Genomic DNA, 17,493 nt, shown 5'->3' with positions numbered 1-17,493 from the left:
TGACTCAGATTTAACTGAGCCAGGATCCTCCTCCTTCACACACACACACACACACACACACACACACACACACACACACACACACACACACACACACACACACACACACACACACACCCTCTATCTGCCCCCCCCTCCAGGGTCACATGACCTGCTCCAAGTTAAACCTGCAGCAGAATGAAGCTCCTGACAGGGAGAGATCGGCTCACGTTTCCTGCTCTGCCTGGACCCAGTACACCCAGCACACCCAGCACCGGTACCGGTACCGGTACCCCACTCCCCACTCTGACTCCTCTCTCTCTGATCCAATCAGCTCTGGTTGGATCTTTGCCTGTTTTCTGTTTTTGTTGACGTCGACTAGATTCATTTTCTCTTCTCAGTCCGGTTCTGATCCGATTCTGGTTCTGGTCCAGTACAGGTCCAGTTCTGGTCTGGTTCTGATCCAGTTCTGGTCCGGTTCTCAGTCATGGTCCTGACTCACTGGATTCCTCACCAGTTTTTCCTTCATTTTCATTTTATTTTGTTAAATTAAAACTTTACAAAATAAAATGTTGCTAATAAACCAATAAATTCCCAAACTGTCTGTCGTCTCTTCATGATCTCAGCAGCAATTAAATATTTAAATATGTTTATGTTTAAACACATGTTTACATATAAACATCTACATAATATGAACTTTATCATTTTACATTGGAGTTAATTTATCTTTCATTTTAATTCTTCATTTATTATTATTATTATTATTATTATTATTATTATTATTATTATTATTATTATTATTATTATTATTATTATTATTATTATTATTATTATTGTTATTATTATTATTATTATTATTATTATTATTATTATTACTATTATTATTATTATTACTATTATTATTGTTATTATTATTGTTATTATTATTATTACTATTACTATTATTATTATTACTATTATTATTATTATTATTATTATTACTATTATTATTATTACTATTACTATTATTATTATTATTATTATTACTATTATTATTATTATTATTATTATTATTATTATTGTTATTATTATCATTAGTGCTGAGTCGATGTGTAAAATTATGGAGGAAAATGTGAGAAAATTAGAGGATTTTAAACTGTGAGAGGAAATTAACCTTTCTTCATCCACTTCAAAATAAGAGCATGAATATAAACGTTTAGTGAGTTGAAGATTCCCAACGATCAAAAACAGAAACTTTAAAACATGTTGAGCTTTATTCACCTGAAAGTTCACAAAACGTTGAAGAAAAACTTCAGAATTTATCTGGAAAAATTTGTTTAAGGGAAGCTAAATGCGCTAAACTCAAAGCTAGCAAGACCGCTAAGCTAAATATTAGCTTAGCAGTTAGTGGATTAGTGGAAGCAAGTGGAAGTGTTATCGCTGTAGTTAGATAATGATGATCAGAAAAAACACAACAGAAAGTAGAACATTTTATGTTTATGAATTATTATTCTGTTTATTCTGAGTTTTAAATTTTTTTGGTTTTTGTTTTCATTTCTGTCAAATATCTGTAATCAATAATTCTCCTCCATCACTTTATTACATTGTCATGCTCACTTCATGGAGCTCATGTGACACCACAATTCCAGGAACTTTGTAACTGACGGCCATTTTGATAGGCAGTTGCTATGGCGTTGCTATGACAACAGTAAACAAGCCACAAGCTTAGAACCAGCTACTCCCTGCTTCTGTGCAATACCAAGATAAATATCAGCAATATTTACTGTAGTACTTTCTGCCGAACTAGCAGCGTTAGCTTAGCTAATGTAGCTTTGTTCTGCTAGCTAAGAGGACATGTAGCCTCTGTGTTTCTACTTGTTCTCCCTCTGCCAGTAAGCAGGACCTCGTTGTTCACATGTAGAGTTTGTACATATTTTATAAATCCCTTTAAACGTTGATCATAAGCGGCCATCTTGGATAAACTAGCATTGAGCTGCAGCAGCAGGTCAGCCGCGGCTTGTCCACGTCGTCTGACATGTTTCCATTCGCCGCCTCATGTGACAGCAGCCATTTTGTTCCCGTCTCTTTCACATCCAGAGTGTTTCTATATTTTCTGGAAGCTGAGCGTCTGCTGTGCTTTGTGCTGCGTTTTCCTACCAAGATGGCGGATTGGTTTCGTCGATCACTTCCGGTTCAGACTTGTGGGAACAGTAATCAATTCCATCGCCGACATCCAGCCCAGATGCCTGCTGCGTACTGTAAACTGGTCGGGTAGAACACCTGCGCCGGTATCTCCTTTCATGTGCTGGTCCGGGTCCAGACCCCTGAAATGTTCCACATGTGCCGGTAATCTCTTCCCAAGCGGAACATGACGGATCGTTTGGTTCTGGCAGAGAATCACAGCTTCAGCTGGGAAGGTCCGGAATCTGTTGGCTCCGTTTCCAAACTGTGTTTAAGTCCAAACACAGAGCAGAAGATCTGGATATTCAACCCGAACCGGCCCGGTTTCACTGGAACCGGCCCGGTTTCACTGGAAACGGACCGCATCAGATCCATGAGGATCCAGGTTTTACTTTCCTGACCCAGAACTTATCAGAACCAAACCTGCTCCGTCTAACAGAACCGCTTCTCAACAGACAAAAGGAAAGTTGAGCTTCACTGGAGCAAATCAAACCTTCAGACCTGAAACCAGCCGACCGACCGACCGACCGATCGATCGATCGATCAACCCGCTCTCTCTGGCTCAGGTTATAACAGGAAACAACATCAGTTACCATGACGACGCAGATGATACACAGCTCTACATGATGATGTCACATTGTGACCTTTGAACCGTCCAATCACTGAACAGATTCATGGGGCGCTTAAACTTTCTGAACAGAAACTGAAGTTATCTTTGGAGGAACGATCTAGAATTACAGACATAGAGTTATAGATCTATGCTATAGATCTATAGAAGTATAGAAGGGATCTATAGCTCTAGAAGTATAGATCTATAGATCTAGAGCTATACTTTTTAATGTACATGTCTGCACTGGAAAAAGGGCTTTTAATTTTCTTTGTACACTTTTATAATGATAACAAAATGCATTCTATTCTATTCTATTCTTTCAGACCTAGAGCTATAGATATAGAATTGCAGATCTAGAATTATAGATCTAGAGTCAACGCACAGCTTCAGTTCTTCCAGCTGGAACCTAGAGATCAGGGTGACCTCTGACCTCTGACCTGAACATTCAGAGCCACATAAAGTTGGATCCAAACTCGGCCTTCAACTGAATAAACTTTAAATCCTGCAGGTTTATAAATAACTGAACAAATTAAAGATCTGCTGCTGGTTCTGGTGCTGGTTCTGGTTCTGGTTCTGGTGCTGGTTCTGGTTCTGGTGCTGGTTCTGGTTCTGGTTCTGGTTCTGGTTCTGGTGCTGGTTCTGGTGCTGGTTCTGGTTCTGGTGCTGGTTCTGGTTCTGGTTCTGGTGCTGGTTCTGGTGCTGGTTCTGGTGCTGGTGCTGGTTCTGGTGCTGGTTCTGGTGCTGGTTCTGGTTCTGGTGCTGGTTCTGGTGCTGGTTCTGGTTCTGGTTCTGGTGCTGGTTCTGCTGCTGGTTCTGCTGCTGGTTCTGGTTCTGCATCAGAACCAGAACCAGCAGCATTCAGCTTCTATGCTCCCCAGATCTGGAACAAACTTCCAGAAAAGTGCCAAACAGACTGAAAGCAGCTGATTAGAGATGATTTTAATAAATAATCAATGAAACGTTGATCAATATATTTATATTTAATGATTCTATGATGAAACTCAAAATGTTTTAATGACTTTTTATTTTTGTGAATTAATTATGTAAAGCATTTAAATAAATCTGATTGATTGATTGATTGATTGATTGATTGATTGATTGATTGATTGATTGATTGATTGATTGATTGATTGATTGATTGATTGATTGATTGATTGATTGATTGATTGATTGATTGATTGAAGCCTCTCCTCTCTGCCGTCAGACTTTGTTTCCAGGTTTCCTTCCAGGCGTTTCCAGATCCCAGCAGGAGGACAGGAACTTTGTGGAAGAATCAAACCTGGTTCTGATCCGTGTTCTGATCAGTGTTCTGTTCCGTGTTCTGATCCGTGTTCTGATCCGTGTTCTGTTCCGTGTTCTGATCCGTTTTCTGATCCGTTTTCTGTTCCGTGTTCTGATCCGTGTTCTGATCCGTGTTCTGATCCGTGTTCTGATCCGTGTTCTGATCCGTGTTCTGATCCGTGTTCTGATCCGTGTTCTGATCCGTGTTCTGATCCCTGTTCTGATCCCTGTTCTGATCCGTGTTCTGATCCGTGTTCTGATCCCTGTTCTGATCCCTGTCCTGATCCGTGTTCTGATCCGTGTTCTGATCCGTGTTCTGTTCCGTGTTCTGTTCCGTGTTCTGATCCGTGTTCTGTTCCGTGTTCTGATCCGTGTTCTGATCCGTGTTCTGATCCGTTTTCTGATCCGTGTTTTCACCGCCAGGCCGTTCCACACGTTCCGGTTTCATTTGGATTATTTCTGTCCAGACGGACCAACTTGTTGGACATTGAGAGGAAAAGAACCGACAAAAAACCCGGTTCAGTCCCAGCAGAACCAGGAAGTCTGCAAAGTCAGCTTTTATTTTGATAGTCTGATCGTTAGCAAGCTAATTTTCATATTAACTAAATAGATTGTACCTGAATATTTAGTCGGGAAGCTAAACAGTAAAGAATCCGGCTGGTTCCCATCAGAACTGGACCCGGTTCTGGTTTCTCCACCCTCCATCTGGAACCGAGCGGCTGAAGAATCGGACTCCACCCAGCAGCCTGGAGGCATTTCAGGCTCTGAATCACCGAGACGCAGATTTGATCTGAGCAACGATTCAGTGAGAAACCAGTTTATTAACCTTTAGTTTATAAAACATTTAGTTTATTAACCTTTAGTTTATAAAACATTTAGTTTATTAACCTTTAGTTTATAAAACATTTAGTTTATTAACCTTTAGTTTATAAAACATTTAGTTTATTAACCTTTAGTTTATTAACCTTTAGTTTATAAAACATTTAGTTTATTAACCTTTAGTTTATTAACCTTTAGTTTATAAAACATTTAGTTTATTAACCTTTAGTTTATTAACCTTTAGTTTATTAAACATTTAGTTTATTAACCTTTAGTTTATAAAACATTTAGTTTATTAACCTTTAGTTTATTAACATTTAGTTTATTAACATTTAGTTTATTAACATTTAGTTTATTAACATTTAGTTTATTAAACATTTAGTTTATAAAACCTGTAGTTTATAAAACCTTTAGTTTATAAAACATTTAGTTTATAAAACATTTAGTTTATAAAACCTTTAGTTTATAAAACATTTAGTTTATAAAACATTTAGTTTATAAAACCTTTAGTTTATAAAACATTTAGTTTATAAAACCTTTAGTTTATAAAACATTTAGTTTATAAAACCTTTAGTTTATAAAACATTTAGTTTATTAACCTTTAGTTTATAAAACCTTTAGTTTATTAACCTTTAGTTTATAAAACCTTTAGTTTATAAAATTGATTATTGATGGTTTTATTCCTGAGGACAAACTGTCCATTTGTGTCTCTGCTTCGTTTCCATGGTAACTAGAATCAGGATCGTCTCAGCAGGTCAAAGATCAGCAAACAGAGAAACAGCTGAGATTCTGCTGGACCCGGTAAAACCTCTCTCTCTCTCAGCTGCTGCTGACCTTTGACCCCAGCTGTTATCAGACTGCAACACGGCCCGCTTCCCGCTCTGCGGCTCAGGAGGTCAGAGGTCAGCGCCCAGACGGTGTTTTACTGTAAATCCAGAAGATCCAGTTTCTGTCAGAGCAACGAGCCGAGCAGCGAAACGCGAGAAGAGTTTATACAGCTGGGCGTGAGACACGGACCGGACCGGACCGGGCCGGGCCGGACCGGACCGGACCGGACCGGACCGGACCAGAGCCGTCTGTTTCCATCACATCAGTCCGGCTCATTTTCAGACCAAAACTCACCAACAGCAGCAGGGCGGTGCTGCCTGCAGAGGCCCCATGTGACCGGGGGCCCCACGTGACCCCCATGTGACCCCCATGTGACCGGGGGCCCCATGTGACCCCCATGTGACCGGGGGCCCCATGTGACCCCCATGTGACCGGGGGCCCCCATGCCACCGGGGGCCCCATGTGACCGGGGGCCCCATGTGACCCCCATGTGACCGGGGGCCCCATGTGACCCCCATGTGACCGGGGCCCCCATGCCACCGGGGGCCCCATGCCACCGGGGGCCCCATGTGACCCCCATGTGACCGGGGGCCCCATGTGACCCCCATGTGACCGGGGGCCCCATGCCACCGGGGGCCCCATGTGACCGGGGGCCGCATGTGACCGGGGGCCCCATGTGAACCCCATGTGACCGGGGCCCCCATGCCACCGGGGGCCCCATGCCACCGGGGGCCCCATGTGACCCCCATGCCACCGGGGACCCCATGTGACCGGGGACCCCATGCCACCGGGGGCCCCATGTGACCCCCATGCCACCGGGGGGCCCATGCCACGGGCCCGTGGCCCCCCAGTCCTCAGGGTCCCTCTGAATGTTTCTGCTTCTCGACGGTTTCCAGGCCGACAGACAAAGTTACACATGAGGGAAAAAAATCAGGTTTAATGTGAAAAATGGGCCAAAAGAAACAGAAGAAACGTCAGAATGGCTCCAAACGGCAGATTGTTGCTGCAACACGTTGCTGCAACACGTTGCTGCAACGTGTTGCAGCAACGCGTCAGAAGCGCCCAGATGGACGGCACCGTGGTGTAAAAGAAAAACTGAATTATTGTCACTGTTCAGTCGTATTTCAACCGTATTATTATTCATAAATATCTTTACTCACAACTAAATTCATATTCATAAACTTTTAGTTCAAGAGTAAATATTTATTCTCTAAATATTTATTTCTAAATATTTATTCTCTAAATATTTAGCTTGTAAAAGTTTTAGGCTCTTAGTAAATATTTTGGTCCTATTCAAAGCAGCAAGTGGAAGTGGACTTTCAAAATAAAAGCTTTTTCAGGTTTTACAGCTTCAGGCAGAAACTCAAAAATGTTTTTTATCTTCAGTAAAGAAACAGAGAGAGTTTCTGTTCCAGGTCCAAAATGACCCGACTGCCATCAGACAGAACCAGAACCAGGGCCAGGGCCAGAACCAGGACCAGAACCAGAACCAGGACCAGATCCGGTCCTCCAGTGTCTGGACATTCACACGGTTTTATTTTTCTGTACTTTTTTATTTTCCAGGATTTATGAACTGGAGCAGAAAACGTTTGTCGTGCTGCGGGTCCATCTGCGGTTCTGGTTCTGCAGTTTGTGGGTCCCAGAGCCAGAACTAGAGAGGAGCGGATCATGTGAACAGAATGTGACCCGGCCCGGCCCAAAGCGTTCTGCCGTCACCGGCTGGCGGCTAATGGCTAACAGATGGTTTCTCCCTCTGTGAGGCCCGACGGGTCCGAACAGGCCAGAACCGGGACCCATAAGAACCAGAACTGTCTGGAAATGAATGGAAGTCCCCGCAAGGAAAGAAAGACGTAATGTGTGTGTGTGTGTGTTTGTAATACCTTGTGGGGACCATTTTCCTGACACTACGCTGTGGGGACCCACTGCTCCTTGTGGGACCGAAGCCTGGGCCCCACAAGGGAAACGCTGTGTTTGGGTCAAGGGTCAGAGTTAGGACTAAGGTGTGAACTGAGTTTTGGTTGGTTAGGGTTAGGAAAAGGGCAAAGGTCAGGGTTAGGCTGTAGAAATGAATGAAAGTCAATGGAAAGTCCCCACAAAGATAGACATGCAAACGTGTGTGTGTGTTGGGTGTGTGTGTGTGTGTTGGGTGTGTGTGTGTGTGTGTTGGGTGTGTGTGTGTCTTCTCTCATGCAACATTATGTAATGGCTGAGCCGACCATCTTCATCATCCTCATCATCATGGGCCTGTCTGCGAACGCTCCCTGATGATGTCATCGGTACAGGAAGTGGACCCTCCTTAGAGACGCCAGGCGGCCGGACCCCGCCCGGTAACCGGAGTTTGGACAACTGGTCCGTGTGGTCAGAGAAGAGTCTCTGATCCACAGTCAGGCAGGCGCAGCGGCGGCCACAGAGGCTCCTCCCACCCACCAGGCAGCTCCAGGTGTTTCCAGCTGCAGGTAAAGCAGCAAAACTGCGGCGGCGTCTGAAGCCCAGATCATCACCTGCCGCCACCGTGACGGTTGATCCTGTTCAGGTTTTTCTCCTTCAGTCCGTCCAAACAGCCAAACTGGATGAATCTTTTCCTGATCATCCTGCCACGACCTTTAACCTTTATTATGCAGAATTTACTTTTTGAAGTTTCGTTTCCATGTTCCTAAAAAACCACCAGGTCGTTTTTTGGTGTCTGGAAAATGAGACGTTTCAAAAACCTATAGAATGAAACGTCAATCAAGCCCGTTACCTAGCAACCACAGTCTGTTACCTGGCAACCTGAGCTGAGCTCCATCCAGTGTGTGGTCAGCTGGTTCCTGCTGTACAATGGCTGCTGGAACAGACAAGCGTTTTGTTGTCGACTCACCAAACCAACCAGTTGCTGCGTTCTGGTTGGTTGTGCAGGAGGCTTCACTTCTGCTCTTCTAAGATGTACAGGTGGATAATTTACCGTCTGTTTGGAGCCGTTTTCATGTGTCGATGCCGAGTTGGGAATGTGGCCAGCAGCCGTTTGTCTGGGTTTGGAGAGACAAAGGCCCTGAAACGCCCCAACAGGCAGAACTCAGCATGATTCAATCTGATCGTTTGTTTAGGCCTCATCCAGGAAGTGAAACCTGTGATGGACCGGTCCGCTCAGCGTCCTGACCCGATGCGCCGTCACGACCTGAAGCTCGTTAAGATCCGCAGACTAAAGGAGTTCTGGTTCTGGTACCGGCGGGCCCTCCAGGGTAACAGCAAACACATTTCATCTGTAAAAGGAGCTGAAAAATCTTTGCCTAACGAGCATCAGAACCGTTTGGGTCAGAACCCATCAGCTGGTTCAGGTCTAGTTCACCTGAAGGCGTTTCACTGAAGCAGAGCAGCTGACCAAGCAGCTGAGCCGGGTTTCATCTGGTTCTGCTGCTCTTCAGGGGAAAGGAGATCAGATACAGGGAGGTTCTGGTTCTGGGTCGGGTCAAGTCTCTGTCTAATGTTTACCAAATGCTGAGCAGAGCAGCAGAACGGCGTCGAGTTTCACTGAGACACCCTGGAATCGAACCAGAGACCCCAATTACAACCTCTGTCTGACTTTAATCCTGCATGTTGTTTCTGCTGAACAGAACCAGAACCAGAACCTTCTCTGGGTTCTAACGACCCGTTGTCTCCTCAGGAAACCCCCTCAGTTTTTGCTCGTCTAAATATTTAAAGAAAACTGATCAGAAACTCAGACCCAGCTCAGATGTCTCCCTCTGGTGGCCATTTCACGATACTGCAGCTACAAACTCACCAGTGGATCCGCTGCGCCCCCTGCAGGCTGCAGAAACTCAGGTGTGGTTTTATTTTGACACAAAGTGCAGGAAATGTTTTGCATTTAATTTAAATGTTTGTTATTTTTCAGTCAAATCACTGAAACCAAACCGGAGATGCAGATTGTTGGTTTGGATCCTGGTTCTGATTTCCTACAAACCGAATCGTCGCCTCCAGGAGAGAAAAGAGTCTGAAAACCAGGAAACATTTTTAATAAATAAAAATAAACTTTAAACTGACGTCCATCAGTCCGGAGGCCTGCAGCCAATCAGAGCCTCAGGTGTCATCAGAGAAGACCTGGCCCAGGATGGCGAGCCGAGCGCCGAACGGCTGAACGGGGCAGGAGAGAGGGGGCGGGGCCTTCTTCTCCCCGGGCTTCAGAGCGATGCTCTCTGATTGGCTGGGGGGAGGGTCCTCAGTCTGAGCGGCGGGCTGCTCTGATTGGCCGGCGGGCCGCTCTGATTGGCCGGCAGGCCGCTCTGATTGGCCGGCAGGCCGCTCTGATTGGCCGGCAGGCCGCTCTGATTGGCCGGCGGGCGCCGTCAGCCCCAGCAGCAGGTGCTGCAGCTCGCGGCGCTCCTGCGCGTGGCGGCTGCAGCAGTGCAGCGCCGCCGGGTCCAGAGGATGAGCCTCGGTGTTGAAGATGAACCCCCCCGCCCCCAGAACACACTGGCCGCTGGCTCCGCCTCCCTCCCACGACCCGTCTCCCTCCACCCCCCCGCCATGCAGGAAGTGGGAGGGGTCAAAGAGCAGGTACAGGTATTTGATGGTTTCAGCCAGGAAGAACGACTCCATCCTGTTATCCAGCTGGTGATCCCGGAGATCTTTGACCTGCAGAGGAAGAGGAGCAGACTGAGCCTTCATCCCCTCACCACAGACCCACAGGTCAGGTGACTCACGCTGGCATAGCCGCACGGCGTCTTGGCGATGCGTTCGATGGACTCCACGGCGTCCAGGCCGAACTGCAGGTAGGTGTGATCACCTGTGGCTCTGAACAGGTACATGGCGCTCTCCATCAGCTCTGGAACGGAAACATTTTCTTCATGAAGGTCCTGAAAACGACGACGAGTGAAAGACGTCCAGCTTTCTGATGGTTGGCGGAGGAGGAAACCCAGTGAGCTGAAACCCTGAGAGCCTTTAAATCTCAGCTTAAAACCAGCTGGTTAGAGCAGCTTATGGCTAAATTAGGATTTGAAGTCTTTGATGTTTTTACCTTTTTAATCTTTTTTTTTCTTTTTAAAAATCTCTTTGATGTTTTTATCTTTACTTTTTAAATTTTTTTAATCTCTCTTTCTCACTGTTTCTGTTTTAAACGACGGGTAACTGAAGTCCTAAAAGGGTTTTAATGTTTTTATCTTTTTTTAAATCTTTCTCTTTCTAACTGTTTATTTAATGTCACCTGCTGTTTTTATTTTAATTATGTAAAGCACCTTGAAATGCCTTGATGCTGAAATGTGCTATACAAATAAAATGTGATTGATTGATAACAAACTTACTTATCTTTTGCTTTAAGTATTTATACTTACTGGAGGGTTTATGTTAGTGCTGCAGAGCCACAGCTAACAGCTAACAGCTAGCAGCTAACAGCTAGCTGTTAGCAGCTAACAGCTAGCAGCTAACAGCTAGCAGCTAGCTGTTAGCTGCTAACAGCTAGCTGCTAACAGCTAGCTGCTAACAGCTAGCTGCTAACAGCTAGCTGCTAGCTCCTCCCTTAGCGGCTCTAACGGAGCCGGTACCGATCAGCTGCTGTTGCTCCTCCTACACTTTGGACTGAACCATTGTTCTAACAATGGGGGGGGGCTGGAGATTAATTCTGATTCTTGTTTTAGATGAAAGGCAGATTTCTTTGTTCTTTGTTTCTATTGTCTTTTCATATTAATGTTTAAATTAAAGGGTTTCTTTCATGATTTCTGAGGGGGGGACAATTCTAGACTTTTCCAAGTTTAGGGGTCTGGAGCCCCGATTTACACCGATGGGTTCAGGATGTTTTCTGTGAAGTTTTCCATGATGGAGCATAGATCTAGAATGATCTGAGGATAAACACTCAGAAACTTGGAAGCAGAGCCGGATTTGTTGACCGGTTGCCGTGGTTACGACTAGACATGCACTGATCCGATATCGATATCTGTATCGGTCCTGATGTTCAAATAAATTCTAGATCAGGTATCAGTGACAACGTGACCGATCCACAAGAACAGATCTATCAGAGGGTCTCGCCTGGTCTCAGTGGGTCTCGCCTGGTCTCAGTGGGTCTCGCCTGGTCTGAGTGGGTCTCACCTGGTCTGAGTGGGTCTCGCCTGGTCTCAGTGGGTCTCACCTGGTCTCAGTGGGTCTCAGTGGGTCTCAGAGGGTCTCGCCTGGTCTCAGTGGGTCTCACCTGGTCTCAGTGGGTCTCACCTGGTCTCAGTGGGTCTCACCTGGTCTCAGTGGGTCTCAGTGGGTCTCACCTGGTCTCAGTGGGTCTCAGAGGGTCTCACCTGGTCTCAGTGGGTACCCCTCTCTCTTGTCCACTGTGTATCCCTGCGTGATGCTGTAGAACTCCGGCAGGCCTCCAAACTGCCTCCACACTGAGTAATAGTTCTGGAAGGTTCTGGCGGCGCTGTCCAGGTTCCCCAGCAGAGACTGAAACACAGACGACCGGATGAAGGCTCGGTTCGCCGCCCGACCTGACGGTCCAGGTGTGCTGTACCTGCAGGCCGGGCCAGAAGGCCTCCAGGCTCTGGAACACCGGCATGGTGACGCTTCCTTTGTGCATCTGGACCCACAGGTACCAGTCATCGAAACGCGTGTAGTTCTGGATGGCCTGATCGTATGCTGAGGAAACACCACGACACGGTGAGGGTCTACTGTGGTGGGCAGCGCTAATGCTAAAGCTAGCTGTGCTAACTAAGCAGCTAGCAGCGCTAACCGTTAGCCGGTGGACTAGCAGCAGGTTCTGGTTCTGGTTTCTGGCGGAGCTTCACCTCGGAACATGGTGAGAAGCTCCTGGTCCTGCAGCATGATGGCTCCTTTCACCAGATACTCAAAGTACGAGTCGACGCCGGCGCCGATGCCGGCGTCCTGGGCCACCCACTTCCTGGTCACGATGTCGATGTGGTTCCCCACCTGGACGGGCAGAAACGGGTCGGTCCAAACTGCTCCTGATTCTTGGTTTGGATTCGGTTGCGTTCGGTTACCAGTCCGATGTCAGATCTGGTGCTCCACAGGGCGGTCAGCGCGCGCCGCGCCGCGCTCTCGAACGTCGGGTCTCCGGTGAGGCGGCTCAGCGCGGCGAACTCCAGGATGAAGGTTCCCACGCCGGCGGTGCAGGTGACCGGCGTCTCGCTGGGACTGACGCCGCGCAGCAGGTTCACGGTGCCGTACGGCATCCCGCTCGGCGTATCGAACGCTGCGGACAGTCAGGTCAAAGGTCAGCGGCACCTCTCCCACCTGATGACGAAGCCTAGCTTTTTATGACTAAACATTATGACGGACGGTTCGGTCCGACCCGCTCTGGTTCCCTTCCTGCTCAGCCTGTCAAAGATCTTAAAACGAACATTTGGGACAAAAAATGTGGTTTAATTTTCCGGTGGCACAATGCATTCTGGGATACGTTCACCTTACTTTACTTTAAAGATCTGAATTCATTTTTAAAGGTTTCTGAAACTCTTTTACCAAAGTGAGGTTCTATCAGAAGCCCGTTTGGACCGGTCTGGTACCTGGCAGCAGCTTGCGGGCTGCGTCCTCAGCCATCCGGAGCAGCGGACCGGAACACGGCCATCCGGGCTCCAGCTCCATCCCGGCCCGACCCGCCAGCATGTGGGCCGACAACAGGCCGCCCACCACTACCAAAACACGGCAGGTCAGCTCTGGATCCGCCCATCAGAACCGGAACCGGGCCGCGGGCCTCACCTCTGATGTTGGTTTCGAACACGGACGCGTTGACGTCGATGTCGAAGTCTACGGTGTCCTGGAGGAGCGACGCCACGCGCTGGAACTCCGTTCGGTTCCCCAGAACCTTCAGGAGGAGGGAAGCATTTCAGCTCCGGACCGAACCGAACCGAACCGGATCAGACCAGACCAGACTGGACCGGATCAGACCGAACCGGACCAGACCGGATCAGACCGAACCGGACCAGATCAGACCAGACCGGACCAGACCAGAACAGACCAGACCGACCCGAACCGGACCGGATCAGACCAGACCGGACCGGATCAGACCGAATCAGACCGGATCAGACCAGACTGGACTGGATCAGACCAGACCGGACCGGATCAGACCAGACTGGACCAGACCAGAACAGACCAGACCGGATCAGACCGAATCAGACCGGATCAGACCAGACTGGACTGGATCAGACCAGACCGGACCGGATCAGACCAGACCGGACCAGATCAGACCGAACCGGACCAGATCAGACCGAACCGGACCAGAACAGATCAGACCGGATCAGACCAGACTGGACCGGACCAGAACAGACCGGATCAGACCGGACCGGACCGGACCAGAACAGGTTTGGGTTCTCACCAGCAGTGTGTCCAGGGCGTCGATCAGAGTCAGAGAGAAACTGAACATAGAAAAACAATTAGAAATAATTTAGTTTATTTTCTGCTGTTTAACAAATAAAAACAAATAAAACAGATAATTATGTAATAACTCAAACACATTAAAGCTGCAGTCAGTTCTATAAAATATTCTTAACATTTGTTGGAACTGACACCAAACTGCCCCGATGTTACAACCAGCCAATCAGAGCCAGGAGGCGGGTCTTAGCGCTGTCAATCAATGTTTGCTACGCTGCAACTAGCACAGCCTGTTGTGAATGCTAAAGCTAGCTAGCATAGCCACAGATGACGGCAGATAAAGTTTTTCTGTAACGGTCGTTTCTGTGCCATTAGCACATTTAGCAGCGAGTACATGAGCATGACTGACAGCGCTAAGACTCCTGGCTCTGATTGGTTGTTTTGGTCAGGAGGTGCGTTTCTTCACCAGCAGCTCAGGGAGGAGATCCATCTTTTTACAGATTATCTATTTCACAGCAAAATGTCCCAACATGTAAAAAACATTTTTATAAAAGTTGCGTACTGAACCTTTAAGTCAATAACAAACTAATTATTCAGCACATCAGGAGCAGATTTTACAGTAAAATAAATCTGGTTCTTTACAGGGAAACCCAGGCGTTGTGGGCGTGGCCTCACCTGCCCCAGGTGTCCTGTCCGTCGCAGGTGAGGGGGCGGAGTTCATCGTAGGGGAAGGCGTTGCTCAGGTAGCTGTTGTAGGCGTGATAGAACATGGACTTGATGCGCTGCCTGCAGGTCAACATGGATCAGAACCAGAGCGTGTAGATCTAAACCCTACAGAAGCTGCAGGGTGTAGATCTAGATCTGCTAGAAGCTGCAGGGTGTAGATCTAGAGCTGCTAGAAGCTGCAGGGTGTAGATCTAAACCCTACAGAAGCTGCAGGGTGTAGATCTAGATCTGCTAGAAGCTGCAGGGTGTAGATCTAGAGCTGCTAGAAGCTGCAGGGTGTAGATCTAAACCCTACAGAAGCTGCAGGGTGTAGATCTAAACCCAACAGAAGCTGCAGGGTGTAGATCTAAACCCTACAGAAGCTGCAGGGTGTAGATCTAAACCATACAGAAGCTGCAGGGTGTAGATCTAAACCCAACAGAAGCTGCAGGGTGTAGATCTAAACCCTACAGAAGCTGCAGGGTGTAGATCTAAACCATACAGAAGCTGCAGGGTGTAGATCTAAACCCAACAGAAGCTGCAGGGTGTAGATCTAAACCATACAGAAGCTGCAGGGTGTAGATCTAAACCCTACAGAAGCTGCAGGGTGTAGATCTAAACCCTACAGAAGCTGCAGGGTGTAGATCTAAACCATACAGAAGCTGCAGGGTGTAGATCTAAACCCAACAGAAGCTGCAGGGTGTAGATCTAAACCCTACAGAACCTGCAAGGTGTAGATCTACAGCTGCTAGAAGCTGCAGGGTGTAGCTCTAGAGCTGCTAGAAGCTGCAGGGTGTAGATCTAGAGCTGCTAGAAGCTGCAGGGTGTAGATCTAAACCCTACAGAAGCTGCAGGGTGTAGATCTAAACCCTACAGAAGCTGCAGGGTGTAGATCTAGAGCTGCTAGAAGCTGCAGGGTGTAGATCTACAGTATAGAAGCTGCAGGGTGTAGATCTAGAGCTGCTAGAAGCTGGACACATCAAACAGGATGAAATTACACTGAAACTTCTACACATCACATGCTAACGGACAAATACAAACAATATGCAGGTTTACAAGAGATATTTAGTAAAAATATTTTTATTACTAATTAAACATTTTTACACACTATTTATGTTATACATGTTTTTAAGATACATTATTATTATAATACAATATACATTTTATACATTATTGTTAAGATAATTATGATGTTAGCCTAGCTTAATGTTTTTAGCCTAGCTTAATGTTTTTAGCCTAGCTTGATGTTTTTAAGCTAGCCTGATGGTTTCATGCTGGGAGATGAAGCTGGAGGACCCAGAGAAAACCACACTAGCAGAAAGGAGCTGGGATTCAAACCTCCGACCCTGACGCTGCAGCAGCTGCTCCATGCAGCTCCGATCCGATACCAGAACCAGAACCAGAACCAGGGGAGACGGAAATCTGCTCTGGTTCTGGACCAACACCTGTCCTGCTCACCTGACAGCCGCCATCTGCTCCTCTGAGAACTGACGAGCCGCCGCGTCGCTCAGCAGCAGCAGCAGCAGCAGCGCCGCGCAGACGGGGGCGCGCATGGACCCGGACGGACAGGTGGACAGACAGGTGGACACGGAGACAGAAAGTCCAACAACGACCAGAAGATCAGGACAACTGCTGCTGTCAGGAAGCAGGAAGTGGTGCCTGTGCGTGCGTCATCTTTGTGCGCTGACGCGTGTTGAAATGCTCCCACACGTCAACAAGCCGCCATATTGTGAAGGGCAACAAGCCATAAATGGACAGTTAATGTTCAAAGCGGGGTTCTGCTGAGGGATTATGAGCAGTAAATATCCTACCTGAAGCAGAGAACTGTCTTCACTTTGATCAAAGAACAGTTCTAACAGTCCAGACAAAACAAAACATCACAAAACATTTTGATAAACCATCTAAAACCTGTCGGCTCATTTTTTTATTTTCTCTTCAGGAAATCATTTAAGATTCAAAAAACATTTTTCTACGTGTACAAATCAAGATTTCTCACAACTAAACATTACCAGTGTCTCATTTAACTTTTTAGCAATTAAAAGTAACATTTTATTCTCTCACCAACATTTTAGTGAGAAAAAAAATCACTTTTAAATCATAATTTATCATATATTTATAGCTGAGAGTTCCAAACTAAATATTTTGTTTCTTAATTGTAAATCGAGGCTAAAAAGCTGCCAGGTTAGAGTCAGTTTGAGTCATAATAATAAAATGATTCCATCTGACCTGATTTTATTGAACAGAATCTCTCGTCGCTCCTGCTACATTTATACAGATTAATAACATTCACAAACCAACATCTTAATCTTTAAATAGCTGCTTCCTGTGGTGCATAAAAGAATAAAACACCAAAAAACACCAAAATGCAGCAATAAAGAAACGATAAGAATCGAACAAAGCATGATGCTGGATCAGGAGAAACCAGCAGACCTGAGCCCAAAAATCCTAAAATATTAATCTGATCCATAAACCTAACAGAAATTAGAATTAACCAGATTAACCTCCAACATCTGAAAACGATCTGCTCACCCTGATGACTCCATCCTCAGGTTTCCCGTCCGTCTCATTCCAGATTGTTCCGACTTTAATCCAAAACGTCACGAGAAACTTTAACTTCATTCTAACTCTGAGCAGCGCCAACATCAGCAATAAATTCTTATGTTCTGGTTCCAGCTGGAGGTGAAGCTGCAGCAGCAGGAAGCCCACAAGGTCAAAGTTCACTGGAGGAAGCAGACGGACGGGAAGATTTTCCAGAAACTGGATCAAACTGCTGCAACATTTATTTAGTAATATTTAGTATTTTGAAGATCAGATTCGTTGGGTTTTAGTTC

The 17,493-nt window shown here is 46.4% G+C and overlaps 1 protein-coding gene across 3 annotated transcripts; it reads right to left on the bottom strand.

Moving 5' to 3' along the window:
- Positions 1-9,650: 9,650 nt before the first annotated feature.
- edem2 (ER degradation enhancer, mannosidase alpha-like 2) lies at positions 9,651-16,343 on the bottom strand. Of its 3 annotated transcripts, XM_081609477.1 has the most exons (12): positions 16,121-16,343; positions 14,633-14,743; positions 13,962-14,001; positions 13,346-13,451; positions 13,153-13,278; positions 12,631-12,842; positions 12,418-12,559; positions 12,144-12,268; positions 11,932-12,076; positions 10,354-10,475; positions 9,970-10,285; positions 9,651-9,906 (listed from the first exon to the last, which is right to left on the bottom strand). In XM_081609477.1, exons 1-12 carry the CDS (start codon positions 16,213-16,215, stop codon positions 9,731-9,733), a joined length of 1,716 nt encoding a protein of 571 aa, XP_081465603.1. In that variant the 5' UTR covers positions 16,216-16,343; the 3' UTR covers positions 9,651-9,730. The 3 variants fall into 3 exon arrangements, with proteins under 3 accessions (XP_081465603.1, XP_081465602.1, XP_081465604.1); XM_081609476.1 differs by having other exon boundaries at positions 9,651-10,285; XM_081609478.1 differs by lacking the exon at positions 16,121-16,343 and adding an exon at positions 16,001-16,099 and having other exon boundaries at positions 9,651-10,285.
- Between the last annotated feature and the right edge of the window lie 1,150 nt (positions 16,344-17,493).

This window comes from Poecilia reticulata, chromosome 7 (assembly GCF_904066995.2).
Source record: "Poecilia reticulata chromosome 7, P_reticulata-male-v2, whole genome shotgun sequence".
NCBI lineage: Eukaryota > Metazoa > Chordata > Actinopteri > Cyprinodontiformes > Poeciliidae > Poecilia > Poecilia reticulata.
Note: the sequence above shows the minus strand (reverse complement) of the source record. Positions and strands in the feature narration are given on the sequence as shown.